The sequence below is a fragment of the Antrostomus carolinensis genome, unplaced genomic scaffold (assembly GCF_000700745.2).
Source record: "Antrostomus carolinensis isolate BGI_N321 unplaced genomic scaffold, ASM70074v2 scaffold35760, whole genome shotgun sequence".
NCBI classification, from domain to species: domain Eukaryota; kingdom Metazoa; phylum Chordata; class Aves; order Caprimulgiformes; family Caprimulgidae; genus Antrostomus; species Antrostomus carolinensis.
The window spans coordinates 2,556-30,066 of NW_010291217.1; the positions used below are offsets into that span (position 1 = coordinate 2,556).

General features: G+C 40.4%; 1 protein-coding gene across 1 annotated transcript; it reads right to left on the minus strand.

Annotated features, from left to right (window-relative positions):
* On the minus strand, nucleotides 1-25,751 carry LOC104530932 (serine/threonine-protein kinase/endoribonuclease IRE1-like). The gene is given in 22 exon segments (XM_010175671.1): nucleotides 1-207; nucleotides 443-510; nucleotides 767-890; nucleotides 1,504-1,631; nucleotides 2,090-2,237; nucleotides 2,560-2,759; nucleotides 3,190-3,289; nucleotides 3,892-4,081; nucleotides 4,427-4,517; nucleotides 5,680-5,935; nucleotides 6,518-6,709; nucleotides 7,047-7,165; nucleotides 8,316-8,478; nucleotides 9,224-9,282; nucleotides 9,285-9,298; nucleotides 9,885-10,146; nucleotides 10,642-10,743; nucleotides 11,572-11,694; nucleotides 12,781-12,853; nucleotides 14,234-14,306; nucleotides 15,267-15,300; nucleotides 25,646-25,751. Coding segments are annotated over 19 exon segments (2,550 nt in total). The 5' UTR covers nucleotides 12,785-12,853; nucleotides 14,234-14,306; nucleotides 15,267-15,300; nucleotides 25,646-25,751.
* Between the last annotated feature and the right edge of the window lie 1,760 nt (nucleotides 25,752-27,511).

The following is a 27,511-nucleotide window of genomic DNA, read 5'->3' on the forward strand; positions in this document are numbered from 1 at the left end:
TCAAACAGTGTCTCCTGCAAGGCTCAGCTCTGCAGAGTCCTGATGATAGTAATGCTGAAACAGTCTTTCTTGGCAGCAGATATGCATAGCATTGTAGGTGTGCAGGAGCAGGTGAGGGAAACGAGCTGTGAAGTAACGTACAAAGTCATCTGGGATGGAGCCCAGGGTCTCCTGCACTTCAGAAGGCAGCTCTCTGTAATGGTGCTTCTGTAAAGGAAAAAAGAATAAGGAAAAGCTCAGTCAGAGGGGGTGTGTTCAGGGATCCTCCTTTAAATAGAGCTGTCTGCACAAGGTGCGTGTGCATGGACAAAGTCACCTCATCTTATCTATCGTAAAGCAGCTCGATACCTAAAACACAGTAAGACAGACACAGACTGGCACCAAACAGCAAAGGGAGGCAGAGCCACTGTGTGTGTGTTGCGTGCGGCAACAGATCCGTTACCTTATTCCGCATTGCCCTCAGGAGATCCCGGACTGAGCCTCCCTTATAGGATCTGAATTTTCTAAGATCTGCAAAAGAAATGACAAGATTCCTTTTTCATGTTTTGATGCAGTTCTAGTAGCTGGCCTCAGAAGTAAGGTATGTGTGTCCACAGTCACACCTTACAGGTGTGTTTCAATATAGAAACATGTACTTCAATTTGAAGAAATCCTTTGCTGCCAAGTAAAGGTCATGTGCCAAAACTGAGACAGCTTTGCCTGTCCCAGCAAACTGGGAACGGCAGCACGTAACTGTTTCCCACTCTGACAAAATACTGTCCGTTACCTGTCTGAAGAGGAACAGTGATGTGCTCTCTCCAGTCCATTTTCACCACTTCTCTTCCACCTCTTTCTAACTGCTTGACTATTGGACCATCTAAAGATTCTTTCTCTATCCGGTCACTAACATCCTGGAAGAGACATTCCGGTTATTTCTAGTTTTAGTTCCAAAATTTTCCCAACAATTTAAAATTGCTGCTTCTGGCCAATTACAGCCTGTTCTGCTAACGGAGTTATCATTCTTCTTCACTCCATGACAAAGTGCAAGAAAATGCATTTGGCTTGGGACTGGGATCCAGACATTTCTGAGACGATGAGTTGTTTCACCATCTGCCAAAGCCCTTTAATCACAGAGCAGAAGACAAGGCTGGAAAGAACCTCAGGTCCTCAGCCAGTTCCCACCCCACCAGGATTAAGTGTGCATATTCACTACAGTGGACTGCCTTGTTCTTGCAAACCTGCCTGGGAACATGTTCTCCTGCGTTGCTCCTGTAGCTGCTAGACACCTTCCTCACTCTGATTTCAGTTGCTAACATCATGTCCTAGTCCTGCTATAAAAGATCTGCTGCAAGACTAAGCCAATTTATTAAGAGACAGCACCTAGGTATTACCACTTAGCAGTAAGGTTGTGGATTCTATAAATCACCTCAAATATCCACAAAGCTAGAAGAGACTGAATTCAAGATCTGAAGCATGTCTCCAGGAGTCCTTAGAACTGAAAGGATTGAGAAGGTCAACACAAACCTGAAAAAACTGGAGCTGTTTCTCTAAACTCCAGAAGAATGGGTGTTTTAGCACACAGCTGGCAGACGGACGTTTCTGAGGGTCCATGTTTATCATTTGCTCTATTAAATCACGAGCAACTATGTCTTCTGCAAGGAAAAGGATGGTAATTCTTGGGCTGTAGGTAAATCTAATGTTTTATACTTTAGAAAATCATTATGTTCTCCACTTCCTCCAACCCCACCCTGAGCACTAGCCACACTAGCTCATGTACCGGACTCACAGCCATGCTGGGCAACCAAAAGAAAGTAGTATTGAATCAGTGTCACAATGAAGATCAAAGTTCATGAAAATACATGAAATAAATAAATAAATACTTGGAAAAGCTTGCAGGGTTTGAATATTTTGAATCCTAGAGATGCTCTGGGGTACTAACTCTAAGAACTTTAGGAGCTTAACTTCAGGAGTACTTAAGGAGTACAGCTGTCACCAGTGCCAGGTTGGGAATGGCTGTGGGTCACAGTTCTGTCATTTCTGTTGGTATTTTAACACCCAAGGGAAGTTCACTAACCCCCGCAGTGCTCTGTGTTTACTGTGCTTTTCTTACCGTGTCTCCCCGCATTTAAGGACTCCAGGCTGTATGCGCCCAGCAGAATGTTGGCTTGCCGCTGAAGAGATTTGCCGAAGGGATGGCTGCCTTCAGATACCACGTAATAAAAGACACAGCCAGCTGAGAAGATGTCCACGGTATATGTCTGCAAATAAAAAAACCTTTAATAGCAATAACCCTTTTTCCCCTCCCCCCCTCTTAAGACTCTGAGGCATCATCACTGGGTGGTTATTTCGCATCTAAGAGCAGAAGAAAATCAGAATATATGATTTTCAGAATCACATATTCATCTGCAAGCCAGCATGAACGTGGGGTTGGACTAGACGACCTTTAAAGGTCCCTTCCAACCCAAACTATTCAATGATTCTGTGAATACCCAGGCATCAGGTACTGTGGAGCTTAAGGTCTGACTTGCCACCTGTTGGCTGTGCTGCCTTCTCCCCATAAGGTGAAAGATGAAGACTTACTGGGTTCTTCTTGCAGTCTTCACTCAGCATCTCTGGGGCAATCCATCCTTCGGTGCCTGGCACACCTGACCGGCGGCTAAAGCTGTGCCTGCCCACTGCCAGCTTCTTGCACAGCCCAAAGTCTGAAATCATAGCTTTGACTTTCCCATGGGCGTTAGGCATGGAGATGAGGATGTTATGGGGCTTCAGGTCCCTGTGAACTATTATAAACATCCATTACCCATTCCAGGCAATCCCAACAATATCTGTACATTTTTCATGTCTGCATTGTAAACCCTTCACAAGGCTCATTAAACCAAAGTCCTCACCTCACACTATTGTCTTTGGTAGAGGCTCATTTTTTTATTCCACCACCACTCGTCATCATGTTTATATGACTTCTATCCAAATAATGCATCAAATCCAAATAACCTGAGCAAATGGTACTGACCAGCTTTCCTACTTCAGTGCAGCAGAATGTTAGAGGGACAGGCCTGTGTCAAAGGACAGACACTATTGCTGCCAGCGCCAGGTGGAGCTTCTTTGACTCTCTTCTGGGATTCAATAAGTGAGCTCTCAATACCAGACCAGCTTCTCTTCTTTCTTATAATTAATAAAATATACCGATACTGAAACAAGAGGCTTTCTTACCAATACTAAGGGAGTGCAGGTAAGCAAGACCAGATGTTGTCTGTTGCAGGAGAGTGATGGGTTGTAAGCCGTGGTGACTGAAGGCCTTCTGCTCAACATACTATAAATTACAACAGAAAACCAGAAGATTCAGCCACAACATTGCTTCTCATTAGCCCTGCAGACAGTAAGTGTGCTCCCTTCACCCCCCCTCCCCAAAAAAGTTTAGACTGGGTAAATTGCAGGCTAATGCTAGTTGGTAACACACATAAAAGACCCCTTTTTGGGGTTTTTTTTGGCTGAAGGTGCTGGTCTCTAAAAAGTCATTGAGAGCCACAATTCTGTATAGCACTGTGCTCTAGAATCAAGAGTAGAGGGTCTTCAAAGTCTGGATGGTAGGAGGGGGAGAACGACTAGAGAGGAGTCCTTCACAAGAAGGAAAAATCAAAGTTCCTGTCCTTCAGTCAGTGCAGGGTTAGGGGGAGTCCTTCACAAGAAGGAAAAATCAAAGGACAGCAGTTCCTGTCCTTCAGTCAGTGCAGGGTTAGGGATGTCTTTCTAAAGGTCTGAGAACACCCTGTTGGAGGGATGTGTGACTGTCAGAGAGGTGATGGCGGGAGTAACTAGAACATCTCCTGTAGCAGGCACTTCAGCAACTTAAGCTAAAGACCTTCCAGGGAGAGGATTTTAACAGAATCTGTAGGTCTGCAAGTGACCCATCACCTCCTGTAAAGTGGCAGCGCACAGCTCAATGGCTATGTACTGAAACTGCCGGTCCTTCTCCGTGCAGAAATAGCGGATCACGTTGGGATGCTCATCTGACTCCCGCAGCAACTGCACTTCTCGGTCTGCAAAGCTGAAGCACTCAGGAAGAATTCTTTTCACTGCAACATCACGGTTATCAAATGTCCCCCTACAACCAGGAAGGAAAACCACATCAGCTTTCACCCTGTAGACAAAGCACGTTCAAAGCAAGTGACAACAGAAGACATTTTACAGAGGCGTATTAAAGCATTTCTCATGCTGGAAAAAGACACCTTTGGTCATTACACATTTCTAAGGGAAGTAAAGTAGTTTTGCTAGTGAAGAAACCACAGGAAAGTATTCCAGACACATGCAAAATACCTCTGAAAAAGTTTCATTTCTGTTCATATTAGCTACATGCGTGTTTGCTTTGTTTTTTGTTTTGTTTTGTTTTTTAAAAGATCTAATGCAAATAAGACATTCATTGGTCTATTTAATGCTAAATGTCTTCTACCTGTAAACAATTGTCCCTTCAGCTCCGTGTCCCAGTACATCTTTTGGGTTAAACGAAATCTTGCCAACCATCACTCTGATTCCATCTTCATCTGAACAGAACACAAGAAACAAGGACTGGTTTAAGATGGGTCAGTTCAGCCTTTTTCAGCTGCACATCCTTTTGGGCCTGTATGTAAAAGTCTTTTTGCTCCTGTTTAAATTAACAACACAGATGATCAAAACAAAATAACATCTGCATTTTGGTACTCGGGTAAATAACTCACTGGTGACCAAATGATCCAACACACAGAATCAAACGTGTTCTGTACACAACACCTGCTGTAAGGTCTGGAAAGATCCTGTCTCAGGACAGTGTAAGAGACTCGTGGTTCTCAGCAGATAAATTGTTTCTAGAAAGTTTCAGAGACATCTTGAATTTGGGAAATGCTGACTGACAGCTATGGAAGTGGGTTTACTAGCAGTTCTCCTGAATAGTCTCTGAATGGACAAAAGAGTGCACAGGAAGATCATAGAATCATAGAACAGTTTGGCTGGAAAAGACCGTTACGATCATCTAGTCCAACCGTAACCCTGGCATTGCCAAGTTCACCACTACAGCGTGTCCCCACGTACCACATCTACACGTCCTTTAAATCCCTCCAGGGATGGTGCCTCCACCACTTCCCTGGGCAGCCTGTTCCAATACTTGACAACCCTTTCATCCTTTCAGTGAAGAATTTTTTCCTAATATCCAATCTAAACCTCCCCTGGTGAAATTTAAGGCCATTCCCTCTTGTCCTGTCACTTGTTCTTTGGAAGAAGAAACCAACACCCACCTCACTACAACCTCCTTTCAAGTAGTTGTAGAGAGTGATAAGGTCTCCCCTCAGCCTCCTCAAGGCAGGAAGGCAGGCTGTGCTGCATAATCCTGATTTCTTGCCTCCAGCTAATCATGATAATACACATTTTTATTTAAACAAACATCTCCCTAGAATAGTTACAGGTTATAAGAACGTACTGCCATGGACAACATCACCCCTCAAAGGGCAGTTATGGGCTGGATGTTTTCTAAAGCAAATGATCCTGCTCAAAGTCAGGGCACAGCACACCTGCACAGTGTTTTGCAAATGGTCAGACTAAAAAAGAACACTTGTCCTTTTCAGCTTTCTGATCTATGAAACATCATCAGTAAGTATTTTAATTATTGTGCTGTATCATCGTACAGACTGGGGAAATAGAGACTCACAATAACAGACACTGGATCAACCTTACCTCCCTCTTCTTGCTCAGTGGACAGGCAGCTCCCAACATCAGATGTGGAGATGCTGGAATATGCAGAATGGTTTGATGCTCTGGGGGACATATTCGGTGTGCTGGTAGCTGAGCTCTCTGTCCGTCCATAGGAGGTGTCCAAGAAATCTGCTTCTGGGGGTAGATCACTGGGAGCACGAAAGGGCAGCTTCTGTTGCTGCAAGAGCTGTATCTTCTCTTCCAGCTGATGCTGCCTCTGTTGCTGCTGATGTACACTCTGTGAGAAAGGACCTCAGTTCCGTCAGTGGAGTGAAGTTTCTTACAGTCTCCTCACAAAAGAGAACTCTATAGCTATTGGGGCAGCCACATCCAGAAGGTGGGAGGAAAACTCTTGTTATGATGCTATCAGCCAAGCAAGCTGGGGAACTTTCACTCACACGCTTTCAATTTCATTCTGAATTTCCATTGCAAAGCTGAGAAATCACACTGGTTGCTTAATATGGCAAAAGCTGTTAATTAGGTTGACTAGGTGTCTTTAAACCACAGAAGGACAAAGGCTTTGATCCAAAAGCTGAAAAACCTGACAGTGGTTCAGGTGAGAAGAGAGGAAAGAAGCCAGTGGTGTTAGAATCATGTCCATGACACAAGTAACACATAGAAAAAACAGAACTGGTGGGATGAAATCTCCCAGAGAAATCACTGTTATGTCAAATTTGTAGCCTTTGCTACACCCTGCACATCTGTGAGGAGGGAACAAAACCCCTGTGGTGCATCACTAACTCCTGTATAATTTACTGGGCTGTAAAGTGTTACTGACTCTCCCAAAACTCAAAAGCACATCAAGCTAAGTCAGCATTACCATTGGATAAGTGATGATAAAAGCCACCCAGCCCACAAGCAGGAAAGTGCTGAGAATGATGGTGGCCATGTCTTTCAACATGGAGTCCACAGGAGCCTCTGGCCGAGGGACAGGCCGAGCAGGTTTCTCCTCAATATCCTTTGGAACAGCAGGAGGCACTTCTGTTGAGGAACCTTCAACTATGTCAATAACCTAAGAGGCAAAGAAAGCTCTGTTAGCTCAGTATCTTCATGGGTAACAGAGTATTTATGCACTAGCCTTTCTGCTAAATCATTTTTAATAATTCCTAATCCAAAGTCAAAGAAAGTTCTGCATGTGGGGAAAAAAAAGAAAAAAGCAGCAAAAAGCTCTAATTCTGAAATAAGGAATGACACATCATCATACCAATGATTCCACATGCTAAGTACATGAAAATCTGACACAAACAATGTGAAGTAATTTCATGCAGCTTTTCTTCTGTGTCGTTCCCCAGCTTCTACTCCTTTACATTCTTCAATCATCCAGTAAGGTGACTGTTCTCATCACAAACCTCTTCAATAGTGGTTTTATCAGAGTCAGCTGGAATCACGTTTTCAGGCCTCTTAGGTAAGTTGCTTGGGAATTTCTCCAGGATCTTTGTAGGGGCAGATAATGGTGTTTCATGGTGCCCTTTGAATAAAATACATTGATTGAAATAAGTTGTCCCTTTTTAGGAAAGATATCCTTGACTGCAGTATCTTTGCTGACGAGCATACATGAAGTTGCTTTACAAAAGGCTTGAGAACATCATTCAACAAAAGCTCAAATTAAAACTCTTTTTACCCTTTTCTTCCCAAGCAGGCACAAGAAGGAAGCAAGAATCAACCCAGCCCTCAGCCACCGTTGCTCTTCACGCTCCTTTGGCTCCTGCTAGCCAAGTAAGCGAGAAGAGGGAGATGCTACTGTGCTTCCAGCTTTTGCAACTGGAGTAGACAGAGGAAGACTCCTGATCATGTATAGAGCAGGACAGAAAAAGGAGGGAAAGACTGAGGGCACGGGTCACCCAGCGCAGAGGGCTGCAGCAGAACAGGAACTGTTTAAAGGGAGCAGCCTGACACGCGGCAAGAGCAGGGCAGTATTAACAAAGGAAGGGATCGCAGGAAGAGAAGGGTGGCAGTTAAAGAAGCTGAAAGTTACATCCTGTCCCTGCCACAGAGATCCTATGGCATCTATAACTTAATTATCAACTTGGATCACTTAAAACTGAACTTCAGTTTTTCATTTTTAAAGCAAAATTGTAAATGCCCTGAAAAGTCAATTACAATACTCTGGGATTTGGGCTGCACAGGACAGGTTGACACTTTATTATCTTCAGCCTCTGTGCTGAAATCCTCCATTTGTAAAAAGGAGAAAACATGATTGTCTGATCCATATGATGAGAATTACAGTAACATTATGCACAATAAAAAAATCCATAGGAGTTAGAATACAATTTTTACAGTAAATAATAAATTACCTATAACTGTCTCTGAAGGAGGGAGCAAATGAACAATAACCAACTTTGCACATTTTGAGCTAAGCACTCTTCATCCTATTCACTGAAGAGAGCAGAGGCCTTAAAGCCATTAATTCATATGCAAATGAGGATGAATTAGAAGCGAGTATTAGACTTCAGTAATTATTGCCCGAGTTCAGGCAGTCATTGTGACTGATTTACAGCAGCTGAAAAACAGCTCTGAGGTTTGGACTGGAGCTGCCCACCAGATGGCAATGCCATCCTGCAGGAGCGGCACAGCAGGGCCGAGCACGGGACCAGGGCCGAGCACGGGACCTCCCGTACCTATCAAGAGCCAGTCGTTCCAGTAGTTGAGTTTGTTCTTTTCTTTTATTCTGCCTGAAAACTTTACATCCGTACTGGGGGTGATAACGCACTCGCCATTGTCTTCAATCGTGACGCCTTCTGTTTTTGGACCCTCTAGTAAGGGCAGGGCACTGCCGCGGGGCTAGAAAGAGAGATTATTGTCACGACTGAGGAAGCACCGTGTCTCTGTAATATTTAAATAGTCAACTAAATTAAAAAATGGAGGTCAGAATTGGTGGGCAAGCAAAAATTACTGGCAGCAAAGTCACCGTAAGTAAACACTGCCATTGTGCCCTCAACAACTGCTTCAGCAACCTTGGACATTAGACCTTCTCAGTTACATGTTGCCTCGGAGATCAGATTACATTCTTTTTTTAGAAAAGTTAAACAGGATCTTTATTTCCTACCTGGACAGCCACAGCACATGCAAAACAAAACTGTGATGCAGTTTCCTGTCTGTGGGGAGTCACTTTGATGAACAAAACAGCAATTTTACCATTAACCACAACGCACCAACAATACCACACAGCAATCTCTGGTCCACTCCTGCCAGGCTTGCCTGGCACAATTCCTGGTGAGCTACAGTGACTTCTCTGCATGTGAAATGATTCCTGAAATATGGTCATGCATTCTAAGGCATACTGTTAGTTGTTTCATCGAATACTTGATTTGCTATGCATTTCTTGAGAGCAATCTGCAATTTAAAACCAAATTTCTGTAGATGTACAGCCGTCAGTATTTTATTTTCTATTTTAATCAGATCCCTTTGCCACTTTACTATGACAAAGTTGTCTTTTTGCATATTTTTTTTTAAACCCAGGACAGTAGTAATTCTGTAAAGGCACTTTTCAGCAGGTGTCATTCAAGTCTTGCAGCTCCCAACTTACCACAACGGTTACTCCTTCATGCACCATTGATGGTGATGCGTACAAACTTGTGGAGTAACTACATACAGAGTTGGTCTGGAAAAAAACAGTTAAGTGTTAGAAAGAAGTAGACAAATGGTTATTTTACCTTCTTAGCTAAAACCTTGGCAACACAATCCTGCAGGAGTTTCTCAAATCATCAGTATTTATATGTTGAAAAGCCTGGCTCTGTAAAATTGTTTTAAGTACTGCTGCACTATGAAGCCATTATTTTTAATTATGAAAGCATTTCTAGTTGATTATTCATGTCACAATTACTCATTTGACAAAACTCATGTCCTATTTCTGCATTATTCAATAACTGGTAATTGTCAAAATGTTATGCATCTTTTTTCACATTTTAAAAAACAATTCAATTCCATGTTATAAGAAACTATTCAACACAGAACATCTGAATAGACATTTCCTAAGCTTATGATGGAATTTTTTGGGGGGGTCTCTGCCTTTAGACAGTAAATTATCAAATATGATATAAAATAATGGCTGGAGAACTAGAGGTGCTTTTATGTCTTCTTTTCACCACCTTGAAACTTGTAGAACCATCTGTAAGTGCATAAATAAGATTTTAACAACAAAGCTCTGTCAAATAGATAGTGAGAAAAACAGGAACATTCATGCTCACGTCAGTTTGCTCTTGGTCTCTGTTTCCTTTGGGAAAGGATATTTCCACTTGGTAATGTGTCCAACCTCCCCAGACATGAACGTCAAGTACCGCAGAGTTTCTATCCCCACGTTAGTGTGCATAACCTTCCGTAATCCTTCACGTTGCCAGATGTAAAAAGCTACCACAGGAGAAGCATAATTCTGAATCCACAGTACGTCCCCAGACTCACTGTCTACGGTCACCACCAGTCCATCTCCATTAGACACAAAGTGGGACATTTCTACAATATACAAATATATAGGAGATTATGTGCCATTTTAATAACACAAATTAACAGTTCAAGCCTTACGTTAACTGTGGAGTCCATGACATCTTACACTGCAACAGAACCGCTGATCAGCGACCCAGTCATCAGCATTAGGTTGATGAAAGTTCAGTTGCAATGCAGTAGCACTGCAACAGCCTTTTCTGAGTGTGCACCACAGGTTACATTTGCTCCCTCTCCTGCCATTTGTCACTAAATTTTAGAGTCGTATCTTCAAGAGCTGTACCTTCATAGATTCAATTTACCTGAAGCTGCCTAACAGGCTCTAGATATTAGGGCACGTAAGAGATAAAATACTGGAGATGCACATCAACTGCACAAAAATCAGACAGACAGCCTGACCTATTAATTATTAAAAAAAAAAAATCCTAATAGTTTTGCCTGTATGCAAAATCCATGGCCAATATGAGGACACACACACACAAAAAAAGGCAGCAATTAAATTCTTACTGTATTTTATATCTTCATCAGGCAGAGTAGCTGCATAATCAAAATAGGTGGCATTCCACCGCAGCTCCTTCTTCTTGGTGTCATACATTGTGATCGTGTACTCTGTTTAAAAAATATACAGTCTGTGAAGCAAAAAAACCTATGAGAGAATAGAATCAATTACCTCAAATCTGAGACACTCTTCAAAACACCACACACCACTCACTGCTCTCTGCATTTCATTTTCCCAGCATTCCTGACAGATCAACATTTCACAGCTGTTAAAGATCACACGCGATCCACTCAGACACTGATCTACAGAACCTCGGAGCAGGCCCTGCAGCCACTGCCCACGTTACCAGCATTCTCCTCCTGCAGAGCTTCTTCTGATCTACTGTGAGATCTTACATGTTCCCAAACCCTGCATTCTCATATTCAGCATATTGTGTTCTGTAACTCAACTATCACACTTAAAGAACACATGAATATAGAGGCTGAAGAACAAGTATGGAACACATTTCTCTTTACTAGTCAACACCTATATAGTGTTGGTCTAATTTTAATGGTTATTTAGAACATTGTATTTGTAATTTCAGCAGATATGCTGTATCTCAATTTTTTTTAATCAGTTTTTATAAAAGCTGTATGTTACAGAGCAAACTCGGGTTCACAGCTGCTGCTGGAATGCACTGTTAAATACAATATAAATGCCACTCAGTCAACAAGAATAATGGACCATGCCTACTGCCAAAGTTAAAAAAACCCCACAGTATCTTTCTGCTGCTACAGAGTTAATAATTTTTCCATTTACAGTCTAAAATCATAGTTTACAGAAGTTTTTCTAAGAAATAAACTTGAACTGATCACAAGGTCATTTGTTATGATCCTAAACTTTAAAAACAACAGCAACAACGAATTTTCTTCTAAGCTGCAGAAAAAAAAGCATATGACCTGTTCTCCCAAGATACAGGAGGGATGTTGACGGGCAAAGGCTTTCTGCAAATGAGGACGTCAAGGTTTGCTGTTTCTCCCCAGTCATGAGGTCAACCACATACCAAATATCCTGCTTTTTACCTGAAATCATAATTTAAACCACATTACCATTCAGATAGAAAATTGCGCTTCTGTTAAGATTTTCAGTCTTCTTTTTTTCTTTAGTAGGCTCATGAACTTAGCATGACTAAAGCATTTTTAATAAAACAATTTCTCACAGTCAGGCTTAATTTCATCATTCAGCACTACTGGCCAAATACTGATAAAAAACCCTAAACACACTATTTAGAACGGTAAGTACTATTGGCTGAATTATTTGTTCACACTGATAAAATCTAACAGAGTTCTGAGCACAGAAGATCCTGCGAGCTAGCAGAAAAAGAGACAGAAGTGCTAATGCTGAAGGACAGTTGTGGGAAAAATTGAGGGTCTACACATTTCAAATTAATTAAGGACTGTAATCCTAACATCCCACTCAAGACTGCATGAGCTATGACCTGAAATATTTTTCTGATGTTAACACATGTGTGTTCTGTTTAGAAGTTTAAAATAAACATTTTTCACTCCTTTACTGGAGACACGCAAAGCGCAGAACCGTAAGTAGGTACTGGACCTTCAGGAGATTAAAAAAACAATCCTAAGTTCATCCTGATCCTTCACACATTTTACTGTTGCACCAAGTGTCTTAACTGTCCTTCCTTCTCACTTTCTCCTCCCAAATCCATCTGCAATAGAATGAGTCAGGACAATGAGCCATAGATTTGTTATTATTTGTATTATAAATTAACTGACTATGTCTCAGATAATGGAGGATGTCTAACCATGTTGTGATGGGATTTCTAATTTAATTATAATTCTCAAGCAGTCAATAACATTTATAAGCATAACAAGATTTTAAGATTTTTAAGATTTTAAGATTTTTTTTTTTTTGAGCAATACCAGCTCAAGAAACCAAAAAACCCCTCAAAAAAAGCTTCGAAAAGCTATTTTCTCCTTCAGGAAAAGTAGTTGTTTTTTAATTTTCAAACAGTAATTGGATTTTCTGCCATCAGAAATCCTAATTAATACCCAAAATAAAGCATATTTCCATGCAGTCTGTCTGGGAGTCTCTACATTTTCTAGTCACTGAACATATTACAATCTAAAAGAGATTAAACTTGAGCTCACCCATGTAGAGGATCCCATCCGAACTGCGACAGGGAGATGCCTGCACTAGCTCTGGGATAGTAAATGGAAGTTTCTAGGGAAAAAAAACAAACCAACAATAAAAGCTTATTCACAATGGTGTGATAGTCTTCACATCTGTGCACAGAAAAGGATGGTCAGAAAACTTCAGAAATTTCAAATGACAGTGTTTTATTGTTTAAACAAACTATTATTAATACAACAGTATTATTGCAGTGCCTGAGAACTCACAATTTCAGGCCAAGGCCCTGCTCTGCAAAGCCAGGAGAGGGAGAAGTCTGTCTCAGTGAGTTTACAACAGGAGAAATACACAAAGCACGGAAGAACTACTTGCAGCTGAGATGTTTGGAGGCCAAGACTCGGTGGTTTTAAGGTCTGCCATCATCACTTGTAAACTGTCTGGCCTTCAACACACTGTGGTTTAATTGCCTCACCTATAATGAGTATAAAATGGTTCTCCACAGGACTGCACAGGAACATTTATAAAGGCCAGATATCTTCATGCAAATGAAACTGTTGAGACAGCAAAGCACGACTCTCCAACCGAAGAGTTCTTGAGATACTGCCAAGCCTGGACTGCACTTACAGAATGGGTGACAACCCTTACTAAGTTGTAAGAGACTGTTATTGGGATGAGGTCACAAGAGTAATGGACAAGCTGCACCAACAATAAAGACCAGGCCTGGGCTAAGTTTACTTAAATATGCTAAAATTACTCCATTCTTGCTTAAAACTTTTATAATAATGAGTCTAGACAGAAATTAAATTACTTTAATTCAAAGAGAGATGAGATTAACAGAATAAAGAAATAGATTAGGAAGAAATTCTTTGCTGTGAGGGTGGTCAGACCCTGTGCCAGGTTGCTCAGAGAAGCTGTGGCTGCTCCTCCCTGGAAGTGTTCAAGGCCAGGCTGGATGAGGCTTTGAGCAACCTGGTCTAGTGGAAGGGGTCCCTGCTGATGGCAGAAGGGTTGGGACTGGATGAGCTTTAAGGTCCCTTCCAACCCAAACCAGCCTGTGATTCTATGATTAAAATAGATTGCTGCTTCCTGGCTTCACTCAGGAAAAGAACTATGAATGCAAGTTATGATCTGGCTGTACTGAGGGGTCGGGGGAGTGGTCAGTAAATACTAAAATATTTAACAATGTTAAAGTTCTTAAGGGAAATCATAGCAGCTGCCAGAGAAAAGGAACTTGTGGGAAGCCAAACATTTTATCTGAGTATCACCACAAAGTTTAAAACTAAAAGTCACTGGACACTGTTTTTGGCTAGTCTGATCAAGCTTTTCCAAGAAACTGGTGCACTTCCACTGAACAGTACCAAAGCCAGCAAAACTTTACAGTTAAGAAACCAGAAAGTTCCCCTGGGGACTAATCCTTCCTGTGAGTCTGATTAGGACACTTTTCTAAAAATTATCATAAAAAAATATACTTACAGTCAAGCCTTCACTATTCTTGCCACCAAGGGTATACAAACTTCCATCATTTGGGTCTGGAAGAAATGCTGGCCTAGGATTTAAGCAGCAATTATAAATGATAAAAAAATGTACTGTGCTTCTCAGGAAACAGGGAAGAATTATGGTCAGTACTGGCTTTACACAGAAGTTTATCTGACATCAAATTTTTTACTTTGTATTACCCATTTTTTGAAGTTTCATTTATTTACTGTGAAAATGAAAAAATATAAAGAAGTTTCACAACTGATATAGCATAAGATTACTAATACATGTGAAAATTCAAAGATCCAAATGTGGCAGGCAATCACTTGGGTGAAAGCTCATAACATGCCCAGAATTAAAAACAAACTAAACAAATAAACAAAACCAGAGAGCATAAGAAAGACAAGGAACAACGAAAGAGTTGACAGAACTAAGGAAATTTGAGAGGTAAAGGCAACCCCCCACCCAAACTACAAGAAAACTCAAACAAACCCCAACATCAAAAACAAACCACAAAAAAGAAAAGATGTTACCACTGACTTCACAGACATAAAGCCCCAAATTTTCTAGTTAAATGTGAGATTGAGCATAAAAATGCTGCAGTAAGAGCCTGAGGGTTTCATTTGATGATTCTGGTAGCAGTGGTGGTTGGAGTTTCCTCTGCTTCACTATTTTTAGTCTTCTATTTGACGGGAGTAAGTACAAAACCCAGAGACCACTCCCCAGCTGCCTCTGTCATTTTCAAAGCTGCTCAATTAAGATTCTGGCACATTTAGCACACTTGACCTCTAAACCTGAGCAAGAGCTGGAGAGAACAGTCTGCAGACAGGATGTTTCTTCTCAGCGCTACAAATGCAAGAATTATAGGTAGCTAATTATATCCCTTCTGTACCTAAACCACCTTAAATTGCCTTATGCAAGGATGCAACTTTTCTAGAACACGGATAGTTATGGTTCAAATTAAACCAAAGATCAAGATGCCAAGTGAAAATTGAACAAGCAGTAAATAAGATAAAGGAAATAGACTTACTCTTCCACATGTATTGGCACCTGGAGCACAGGATCTGCATAAACAGAAAAAGTCATAATATTGGCAATTCAATTCCTTGAACTCACTAGATACAGGATTAAGTCAGGCCTGCAACAATTTGCTCCTTTTTGAAAGGCTGATGAGTTTGAAAGTGGCCATCTCATCAGCCCCAACGATCTCCTGTTTGGTTGTGAAACTACCTTTGTAAAAAAGCACAAAGCACCTGAGAAATTTTACACCTTCTGAAGTTCTTTGCTCAGTTTTATCCACGCGACTCCCCAGCTACCTCCGGGAGGAGGCTCGGATCACACAGCAGTACTGTACTGTACCTTGAGTTTTCTCCTTACTCCTCCCTTGGACAGAGCATATAGAGTGTGTTAGAACTGCCTGTACATACGTTAATAAAACCATCACACCACAACTCGCAGCAACTGCTGTATCTGTGCAGGCTTCAACAACCCATTTTACTAATAAACAAGATACAGCTAATGAAGTCTGCAGACACTGTGAGACCAGGGATGCAAAAAGTACGTATCTTGATATTTTTTGATCTGTATTTTTGCTACTTCGTGTCTCAGGTACCTTGTGTATAGGTCAGGTAAGCATATGCTTTCCAGCCAGCTCAACGTTTAATTTAAAATGCAACATATGAACTGAAAACCCAGCACTGCACCTACTGCAATGAGCGGGCAGATTGCCAATGACTTGAGGGCAAGTCTGACGCAAGTCAGAAAAAATCCTAGTTCCACTTCCTGCCCTGAGACAAAACCTCTGTGATCAGCATGTCACTGAAAAGAAAAACAAAGACTGCCAAGGGCTCCACAAAATTACTTAAAACCTGATTTTTTCACTTAAATAATCCCCTTACTAAAATTTAGCCAAGAAATCCACATTACATAAAAATCAAAAGGTTTGGAAACAATTTCTCAGTAGCTGGTATTTTGAGAGACCAGAATCACAGTTTAGCTTTCATCAACAAAGACAAGTTATGAAATAAAAACTGACAATACTAAACCTAAATCCTTTTATAGTAAAAGGTAAATTAAAAACAATAATTTTAATGTAAGATGATATAACCTCAAAATTGCTATCTGAGGCCCCCAAAAATCCTGAATCATGGGATCTTCAATCCTGATGCCAAAACCACAAAAGTTCCCAGATTTGTAAGAATCCTCTACAATTTCCAAGACACACGTGTGCTTATTTATGGAGACATTGGCAGAAAGTAACTCAGATGTCAGGAGGATACAGGGTATCTTCACTCTGCAGGGGAAATCAAACCATTGCACTAGAACAAGCCTGAGTAAGATGAAAGATGACCAAGCAAACAAAGACTGTTTTTTTCACCTGTTCTGTCTCCATGCAAACATCATGATGCTACAGGAAGGAAATAAGAACAAAAACAATGATGTTTTGAGAGCCTTTGATCGGGAAAGTGGCACCGATTCTGGACAGCTCGGGCGTACTGCGATATTTGCAGAGCTAAGCAAGACAAGAACAGGAAATTCAGGGTTCGTTACATGTGTCCCAGAAAGTCTCTACCACTCTGCAGTATTTTGCACGACACGATCTTCTGGGTTTGAGGGTAAAGGCCCAGGAGCGCATCCCTCTGTTTTTATATAAATAGATTAAAAAACCATATGAAACCCCTACCCAAACAGATCTCTAGCAGCAACGCAGCTGAAAACAGTAGTCAACAAAAGATACTCATATAATATCAGAGACAGAAAGAAAGCACAATATGAGGAGTAACAGCAAAGCTATTATTATTTTTATCCATTTCTTTTTACACTAGTAAACACTCTTAGAGTAGTTTTGTTCAAAACATAACTACTTTTTTCTTTTTTCTTCTTTTTTCCCCTGTTTAAACCTAAAAAATCTTACAGATGCATCCTCAAAGCTATCAGAATAAACTACTCAAAAGCATATTAAGCTTCTGGGAACAACCCAATTAACTGGAGAGGGAGCGGTGGTCTACTCAAGCACTGCATCATGCTACAGCCAGCAATCTCAGTGAGCAGACTGGTCAAGTTTCATGCTTTACCTGTTTCCCTCATCACATGGTTACTCACCACTGCACTGAGCAACATCAGAGTCTCCCTCCACATCACAACAAATTCCCTCTAAAGCAGGGACCCTGCAGAGCTGCGCGCTGTGGGGGGCACAGGCACAGCCTCACCGTGGCATCTTCTGCTCGGAGCCTCATACATAGGGCAGCAAAAACACTGAGATAATTTAGGTGTTACTCTCAACAGCCCTAGGCACTGACATGCAGTCACAGAAGATGGATAGCAAGAGTACCTATCTTAAGCAATTTTTCTCTGAATGATGGATTATCACCATTACAGTGGTAATCATTGTTCATTGATGTAAGATGGGAATGTAAGTGTAGAGCTCCACATTATATCATAAACTCAATTCAACTTATTGAGAACCCAAGTACACATCCAAAGGCCCTAAGAATAATTAATGTTCAAACAAAGGAACGAAGTGATTCATTGTTATGGATCTGTCTCTACACACCATGCTGTTTAGTCAGACCCTTATTCCATTAACTACATCAAGCAATTCATTTCTATCCCTTGTGTGAAGAAACTGGTTTCAGGGATATGTTGGGAGGGACCCTCTCGCTCCAAACTTGCAGTTGATTACACACCAATTATTTCTCAGTGCTTGCTTCAAGTATTCCACGACCTTTACAATACCTAATGCAACACATGGTGACTTACAACGTCATCTCTCCATTACTAAAGAAAAGCAAGCAAGAAAAAAAGCATTAGATGACCGTTACATAAAGTGATTAAACTGTGGAGTTGAACTGCGAGGCTGAACTACTAAAAGCAAACAGACATCAAGTTCAGGTACTCAATGTACCCATAACTCTAGGTGAAATGAACTAAAAGAAGAAACATTCAAGACCACAGGCTACAGTTTTTATAATCATGCATGCTTCATGGGAAGAGAAACTCTCACAGTTTGGGGAAAGAAACAGCATCACAAATCAGCAGAAAAGGGCACCTGCCTCAGCTGAAGTAGGATTTAATGCAACCGCTACAAGCATCGCTGGAGGCAAAAGCCAAATCAGCTTCGCAAGTCTCTTGATGAACTGATTACACAGAAAGTGTCTCACTTGGTAAAAAACAAACTGTCCTGTGGTGATGATGACTGTTGCTAGACAACAGCAACCTTCACCAACAGTGCTTGAAGAACTTGGTGTCCTATCTACAAACATCTCCTCCCCAAATGATCATTAGTGACAACAAAGCCGCACAACTTGTTTTTGAAGTGATAACGGACTGCATATACATTGTTTAAGTACAGTAATGTAGATTTTTAAAACCAGTTTCCTTTCAGCCTAGGCAAAGCATAAGAACATAGTTTCCTGTTCAAATTGGAGGACTGGACTAGATGATCTTTCGAGGTCCCTTCCAATCCCTGACATTCTGTGATTCTGTGAAATTATCTGTAGAGACTTTTAAATATTTTAATAAAAAGACTGTTTATTCACTGAATTAAATGGAGGTGTGAAGTTGTTATATGATATTACAGTAAAAAACTAGCACTATCTGAATCAAATTCCAAATTTGCTAACTGCACTGTTACTGACACAGCACAACACACACTCTCCAGCAGAAGAGGACAGAACGCGATTTCCTCAAACATATCAGTATTTCAGGGTTTTTTTCAAAGAATACTCAGGAAAACCTGAACAATTACAGGAAATTTCAAAAGGCAGATTATGTTTTCTAGCAACTGATCCTGGTTTGTCCATGACATTTGCAGGAGAGTCTGGTTAGCAATGCTGTCCTATAGCTCCCTCTCTGCCCCCCAAGTACAGTGAATAATAACAATATAGTACAGCAGTTTGGGACCGATAACCTGATTTCACTTCTAAGACCAGGCAATCTACTTTTTTTAAAAAAAAGTGCTTCTCTCTGCTCCAACTGACTGAAATGTCTGCAAAGTGTTGCATGATTTTATCAACCACGTAGTACCATAATAGTGAAAGAACACACATATTTATGTGCAATATTTACTTGCATTAAGCTTTTAACCCCAAGCTTACTTCTGAAACCTGTTGGAAAACACAACTTTCTCAACAAGTGTATCCTGTGCTTTTATAACTGATGCCAGAAATCCCATTGATGTTTCTGTATTGAGTTTTTCCAAAGCACTCTTGCATATCAGGAGACAGGAATTAAAGCCTTAGGACAAGTTCCAAGCTGTTCAGTGTGTGCTGTACAGAAGCATCGTGCTCACCAGCAAGTCCTAAAACTTTTCTTTAGTACAATGTCTTCAGTATCAAGAACAACAGTGCTTCATCAGAATCGAAAAAAATCCTACTTTTACTTGTTTTCTCAGTAACTGAAATTTGATTTACTAACAATGATAAAAAAGAGGTAGATGGAACAGATTAAGATGTTATTACAAAGCAGCAGGAAATTTTCTTAGTACTTACTGGCAAAAGAACCAAAACACTGATTATTCTGATGGCTTCCTGCAACATTTAAGTATTGTATATGAACTGTTAGAAAGCATTTAGTATCGATACCTGATTCATTTCCATGCATGAGGCTATTCACAATGAGTGAACGTAAACTGGTGGAGGAGTTTATTTTCTGAAGTGAAAGGAATTATGCTTTCACTAGTAGCACCATCCACCTGGAAACGTGGAGAGCCATTTCTCTACACTTTTAGCTATGAGGACAATGCAAATTTTCTCATTTTCTTAACACTTTAATGATCTTGAACTAAGGTTGTAGCTACGCTAAGATACTTTGAAGACAGACGATGAACTCTTCACATGCACTTTCATGTGGTTTGGGACAGATTCCAACTTTATTTCAAAGTTTGTTTTGAAATAAGAACACACTGAGATAAAAAGAGAATCTTGAGTTTAATTATTGTTGTCAAGACTCACAAGAGTTTTCATATGCTTGAATACAGACTAGTGAAAGGGTCCGTCCTCTTGTAACTGAAGTCACCTTTTGCTCCACAACGGGTCAAACGGAAAAAGTTCTTGCAAAAGTCAGAGAACTGAGGCCTTATCTTCTCTTCAACAGCTCAGCATCGAGTGTTAACATGCTGAGCCTGGAATCACGTAATCCTGCTTTCAAAATCACCCTGAACTGCCATTCCCTGCAATTAGGTAAGTCATTCTAATAGACCTGATCTGTTCCAATACCAACAACAGTGGTGATAACCACTGAACAAAGCAGTAAGTATTCTGTATCAAACACAAACTTTACAGAGAAAATGTAATAAAACTGTGATAAAAATGCATCTGCCTCTCCCTTAAACTTCCATTCCCTGTGGCAGAGGAAAAGCCAACTTACTGCAACGTCCTACAGAAAGGTTTTGGAAAGTAAAATGTCAAAACACAATGGAGTAAGGGTGGGGGTGAGGGGTGAGTTAGGAAGCAGGACACAATCCGGTAAATATCTCCAGTGCTGGAGGGAAGATCAGGTTTTCTATAGATACTTCCATGGGTTTCCAATTTGTTTTCCCTGCAGCCTCCACTAAGGCAGAGTATGTTAATGATTCCTACATTAAAATCCTACATTCAGTACACACCTTTAGCTTTCTGATCTGCCAATAGACACCTGTGTGTAGACAAGCACATGCACACACTACTAGTAAAATTATTGCCACTCATACCCTTCATTAAATCAATTCAGCAAAGCATATTAATACCCACAAGCATCGGGAGTTCAAGGGCATCAGTAGATCAGAAATGCCATTAGAAAGACCGCCGATACCTCTCCTTGTCATTGTGGGACTTGAAAAATGTTATCCTGTAAGAACTGAAAAGCTTTCATTTTTACAAGTTCAGAGAAAGATTTGTAAAATAACTTTGTCAGGAAAAAAAGAATTAAAAGGACATTGATCCTAGATTGTACAGATTTATTCTAGAACTCTAGGAGTTTATTCACAAGTACAGCAGTTATTAGGAATTTGTTAACGTAATGTCTTTTCAGTAACTTAGTAAATTATTTGGCTCTGTTGTGCTTCCCCAAAATTAACATCTGGCAGCAGGCAGATGTCCCAATACAGTTTTGCTTGCATCATGGCCAGAAAATATTTATGCCTGTATCAGTTGCTTGTGAGTGGGCAAAAGTATACAATGAGTTTCAGATTATTCTGAAATAATTCTCACCCATATTTGCATGCATGTATGGAAAAAAGCCATATATATAACTTTTGAAACTATAATCATAATACTAAATATAACACATTTGACTTCTCTGCATATTTCACAAACACATGATAAGGTAAAATTTGCCCTTTGACCAAAAAACAAGCTTTTTTTAATGCACAGGATAGAGTTGCACATTTTAACCACTGTAATGTGCCCTTAGGTAGAACGTACAAAACCAGTGACTGAAAAGGAGAAGTGGGAGATTCTGAAACGGCAAATGAGTGAGTCGCTGCCCCACTGGAATGAGCTGGAAAAAACAGTTTCCTGACCTGAGGCCCTACCATAAGATCTGGGCTAACGGGTCAATTTAAAATCGTGTCATCCTCGCCTGCTGTTGCAATTACAGTAAATTACATCAGAGATACTGACAAACTATCCTCTGGAATTTTCTGAAAAGAGTGATGTTCTACAATTGCTTTGTTTTCACAATCCTTATTTATTTACAGATATGCATAGAGATATTTCTCCTTGCCTGGGAATAGCCACTGTTATGAAAGCAACATCTACAGATCTCAGATTCGCCCTTTAAAATCTACATATTGCACACCACTAATAGATCCACTCTTTATATCGTTGTCTTATCATGACTAGTCCACTGAAGTCCACATGTTATGAGTAAGGTATCAGAAATAAAAACATTTTAAATTGATTGAGGGTCACAGTTGTTTTGATTGCTACAGAGAACTGAGGATCGTAACAAAATTTCTGCTGGCTTTAAATCTAGACCCAAATCTGTATATATTATATGTTCTTCCAGTAAATGATTTTGAATTAGTTCTTAGGGGAAAAGTTTTTAAGGAGCTGGTGAATGAAAAGAATGAGATTGCTTTGAACAGTACAGGACACAGAAGTGTCTGTCAGAAGAACAGAGAAATACTCTGTCCATGAGTACAGTTTGAAACACTACATTCTTAACATACCAAAGTTCAATATTCTTGCTCATTATCCTAAGCTCCTGAGTTAACTAAGAGGTACAGGATGATTTTTGCAAAGATGTCAGGGAACAGGACAGTCTTAAAAATCACATTCTTAAACCTCACACTGAAATCAGAATTGTAAATACAGAGTCTGACATTAAGGAGAAAAGTATTCTCCAGATCCCGTCTTGCCAACACGCTCCTCATCACCATCTCTATCTACCTTCTTACCCGCACATAAAAGCAAGCCCACAGTGCTGCGCCCCTGCACCTTTCAAAGAGACCCAGCACCTCTGGGGAAGAGATTTAATCCAAGCAATCTTTCTGAGGATGCTCACTCAGTACCTTGCTAGTGGCAAGTGCAGAAAACCATGGTAGCCTATCACACTGTCACTTAGAAGTGACAGCTCCTTTATTGATCAGAGATGGCACTAAGAGCCTTATTTAGTCTCTGATCTTAATTGTGTGCCACAGCCTTTCAATGCCCTTTCAAAGCAGTGCCTTTCAATGCAATGTGGTTTTGTGGGGCCATAGCAGGAGCAAAGGTGCCTCTCAGAAATGTGGGAGGAGGAGGAGTGTGGGTTCTTTCTATAAACTTGCCAATCATATTTCAGCTTTCCAAAGCCCAGGCAATGAGCAGGATCAGTTACCTGGCCACTGAAAAGCCCTGAGACCTGTCAGATAGTAGGACCCATCAAAGTCAACAGGAAACGAAGCATCCTGAACAAACTGGCCCACAATCTCCCTCCATATAATGGCAGAGAACGTAGTTTTATTTCTGAACTACTGGACAGTCCTATTGCTAACTGATCAATTTTTTTGCCTGCTTTATGGGGAGCACAAGTATTCAGACTGCCCTTCTTGTCAGCACTATGTGAAGGCAGGAAACCCAAACATATCACTGTGGTGATAACCACTGGCTCATTTATTCTGCATACCTAAGATAAGCTTCAGTGCTAAATTGAAACAAACCACACATGGCAAGATTTTCATGTTTGTTTAATTACTGCCTGATAATGAACACTGCCTTGGTTTTTCCCCCAATGAAAATAAAATGTATATGAATTGCCCTTTGTTAAATACCTTGCTGCTTAAGTGCAGTAATAAAATGTTCTCTTCCCGATCAATGTCTCTGCAGCACTTCAGGTGACCTGCACAAGTTCTCAAAGCACATGAACTACAACACATGGTTCATTGTCTGATAATCAGGGTAAAATGGCACCTGCCAGAATGCTGCTTTCAATGCGTGCAACTAATCTCTATAAAAATACCAGCATACTGTTGACAGACAGAGTGCACCAAACAACTGTGTTTATACACTGATATTAATACTGAATTCTGCACTATTAAATCTCTCCAGGAGTTTAGCACAGCAAAATGGTAAGGACTTTCATGGGCTATTAGTTTCCAACACTCTTACATCTTTGTTGGGATTCCCACCCACAGGGTGACCACCAATAAATACAGCTTTGCAAAAATAAATAAAACCCCTCCAATTACAAATTAATTCACCAACTTATATGTACAGGTCCTTACTCCATGTACATTTAACTAAGTCAACCCATGAAGCATCTTGTTACAATTATAACTACCACTAATTTTTTTTTTTCATTGACCCTTGTATGCTGTTCTGTTACACAAAAACAAATTCATGGGCAATAAGTGCTTTCCAAAAAGCACCTGAACATACCTCATGAACATAAGATGCAGAATAATACATAGTTAGCAACACCAAGAAAAAAAGAAGTTCTATAAAACTAGATGATCCAGTCTGGCAGTTCTACTGCACCAACAATAGTTTTGCAACCATTTTTTTTTTTTTAAACAAGGGAAGCTCCTTGAGCAATACACTCTGACCAAGATCCTTTTCATTACCAAGTGCCTTCATTTCTTCCTCAAAAAAACCTCTTGCCACTTACTAAGTCTGGCTGCAAACCAATGCCAGTTATTATATCCTTCTAGGACAGGACTATGTAGCATATGCTCATGTCAGTTGAAGGAAAAGCAAAAACTAGTAAGCTTCTCTTAACACCGCAGTAGCCTACGGCAACAATAAAGGAGGAGGCTGATAACTTCTTTTTTTTCAAGCCTGTTCAGGGAAAGGAGAGGTCTAAATGTAAACAGGAGACAGGGGAGAAAATGTAATCACACCTATTAACCAAGGTTCTTCAAGAAAATATTTGCTCACTCCTTTTTACTCCAAGAGGAGCTACAAAAGCATTCCTTTGCTCAGTTATGAAGTTAACTTTTTGTCTGGTAGATTTGCATTCAAATATGAATGGCTTGACAAATAGGAACAACAGGTTGCCCAAGGAAGTTGTAGATGCCCCCTCCCTGGAAGTGTTCAAGGCCAGGCTGGATGAGGCTTTGAGCAACCTGGTCTAGTGGAAGGTGTCCCTGCTGATGGCAGGGGGGTTGGAACTGGATGAGCTTGAAGGTCCCTTCCAACCCAAACCATTCTACGATTCTATGATTCTACTGCAGCCATCAGATACACACAATCCATTTCCTACCATTTCAGCTCACCTACTGAACTGACATCAGGTTCAAAAATAGAGGACAGAATAATGCAATCACTGTGATGTCTTTCTATTTGACCTGCTTTCTAATTTATTTCCCGAAGTGAAGAGACAGTACTACTATCTCTTCTACCATACGTAATCAGAGTCACATTAAAATTAATTTGTATAAAATATTTAATTTTTCATTAAGACAGAAAGAGCTATCTGTGCTCAGTAATTAAAGTTACAAAATGACTTCCAGTCATTGAGCAATGTTAAATTTCTTTATGCAAGTGCAGTTCTTTTATTTAAAAAACTGGGCTAGTCCTAAATATCTATTATAGAAAAAAAGACCTGAGGTTTGCATGACATCCACTGCATCAGTGAATGCAGGGTATTCCAGAGACAGAATCATGCAAACCCTTTGCACCAGTTCCACCAGCTGACACTCTCATTTGACATCTATTCTGTTCTATGGTTGCTTATATTGCACTCATTCCCCTAAAACACGACACCTACCAATTATACCCTTACAGATTAAAACATTCTGGCAAAAAACCCTCACAAACTTGGAAAAGATCTGCAGGTGAAAATATGAAGATGAACAAGACTCCAGAAACACTGTAGCTTAATTCTGGAGCAAGAGTAAAAATAAGAAAGAAAATAAAGTATTTTCCAGGCCCTACAACAATCTGAATTATCAATTGACTTGACTGTTACTACTAGTCCTGGGTAAAGAGCATCAGGACACCTCCTGCTCACCTTCTTTTAAAGTCCACTTGATTGCTCCTGTCCTCTTGCTGACAGCATGCAAACTTCCATCAAGAGTTGAAACAAACAACAGTGTTTCTGGCACAGTTACTGAGCTGGTGTTCTGCAAAAGAAAAACCCATACACTGAATGTAATTATTTACTACAGAGTTTACTCGTAACTGTCATACAGTACATGGTCTAGAATATCATCCTTTTTAATTGCACAGACTGGACAACTGTCTTGCCCCTTTGAATTCAGTGATTTTTTTGTTTGTTTGTTTGGTTTGGTTTTTTTTGGGTTTTTTTGTGGTGTTTTTTTTTTTTTTTTTTTTTTTTTTGTTGGTTTAGGTTTTTTTTGTTTGGGGGTGTTTTTTTCTGTCACTGTTATGGAACTGGTTACTGTGCTAAGCTCCCCTAGAGTCAAACTGAGAGATTGTTTAAATTAGTAATCTATCTAAAATTCAACCTCCATTTTCAATTTTATATCAAAGTCTTCTTGTACTAGAATTAGGAAAAACCAGAGATAGAGCTGATCCAGGAAAGAACTGATAGAAAGACTATGTGATAAGAGAGCTAGAGTAAGGAACTTCAAAGCAGCTCAGAGAACCTAAGTGTTCATGTCAAAGCCATGATACTACCAAGTAAACAGAACATTCTTTTGAGAAGCTTTAGTACCCTAGAGGTGAAAAGACACTGACTGGGTAGAACAGGGATAAATAAAACTGAAAGGTGATCAATACTCCACGGGGCTGACAGAGGCTGAGACAGGCTGGAGCTGCAAGCATCAAGAAAGCTGGGGAGGGACTTTTTATAAGGGCAGTTAATGACAAAACAAGGGGAAATGGCTTTAAGCTGGAAGAGGGGAGGTTTAGATGAGATATTAGGAAGAAATTCTTCACTGTGAGGGTGGTGAGACACTGGAACAGGTTGCCCAGAGAAGCTGTGGCTGCTCCTCCCTGGAAGTGTTGAAGGCCAGGCTGGATGAGGCTTTGAGCAACCTGGTCTAGTGGAAGGTGTCCCTGCTGATGGCAGGGGGGTTGGAACTGGATGAGCTTTGAGGTCCCTTCCAACCCAAACCATTCTATGGGGATTCTATGTAGGCTGCCTCTGAGCAAGGGCAAAATATTTAGGTTAGATGCAGCTTAAAGGCTAGAGGAGATCCATATGCTTAATTGTGTTTTTATACCTCATGTCTCCCAATACTGTTTTTCTGCAGTAGATAATAAATAACACTGTTTAAGAAAGCCCATATGTATTGACCCATGCACAGATATCTCCTTGAAAGCAGTCAGCTGCAAGATTCAAACCTCAATTCGACATTGTAATCATTCTGCCACTGGGGACTCTCTCTTCATGTGTTCAGAGCTGTTTGGTACCTGCTGATATTCCTATAGCACAAGCAGCTTTTGAGCCTGGCCACTGCAGAACATGTAATTTTATTAAAAGGGTGTCATACAAACATTAAGGACTCGGAACTATGTAGTTATCATGGGAAGAGTGAGGCTAAATCCAAGGTGTTTCATCACACAAAGCAGAAAAAACATGTTAATTTAATGTCTTCTCTTCCTGCCTAAAGACAATCCCCTACACCCTGTGACTGATCGCTTCCATTTACCAACTCTCAAGTTAGCACTCAAATAACTTGTCATTTGTAGACTGTGTCTGCATTGCTCATCTGTGTGCCACCTGCCACATTTAGGAAGTTTCACAGCTAAATATAATTCTTAACCTACCACAGTTCATGAAATGGAAGTGCATGCATTTTACATTATTAATAATGTCTTCAATTACTTAAAAAGTGTAAAAACCAATTATCAGTCATGCTAGAATTATTGCAAAGTAAAATACACAACTGCCAAATTAAAATGCACGGAT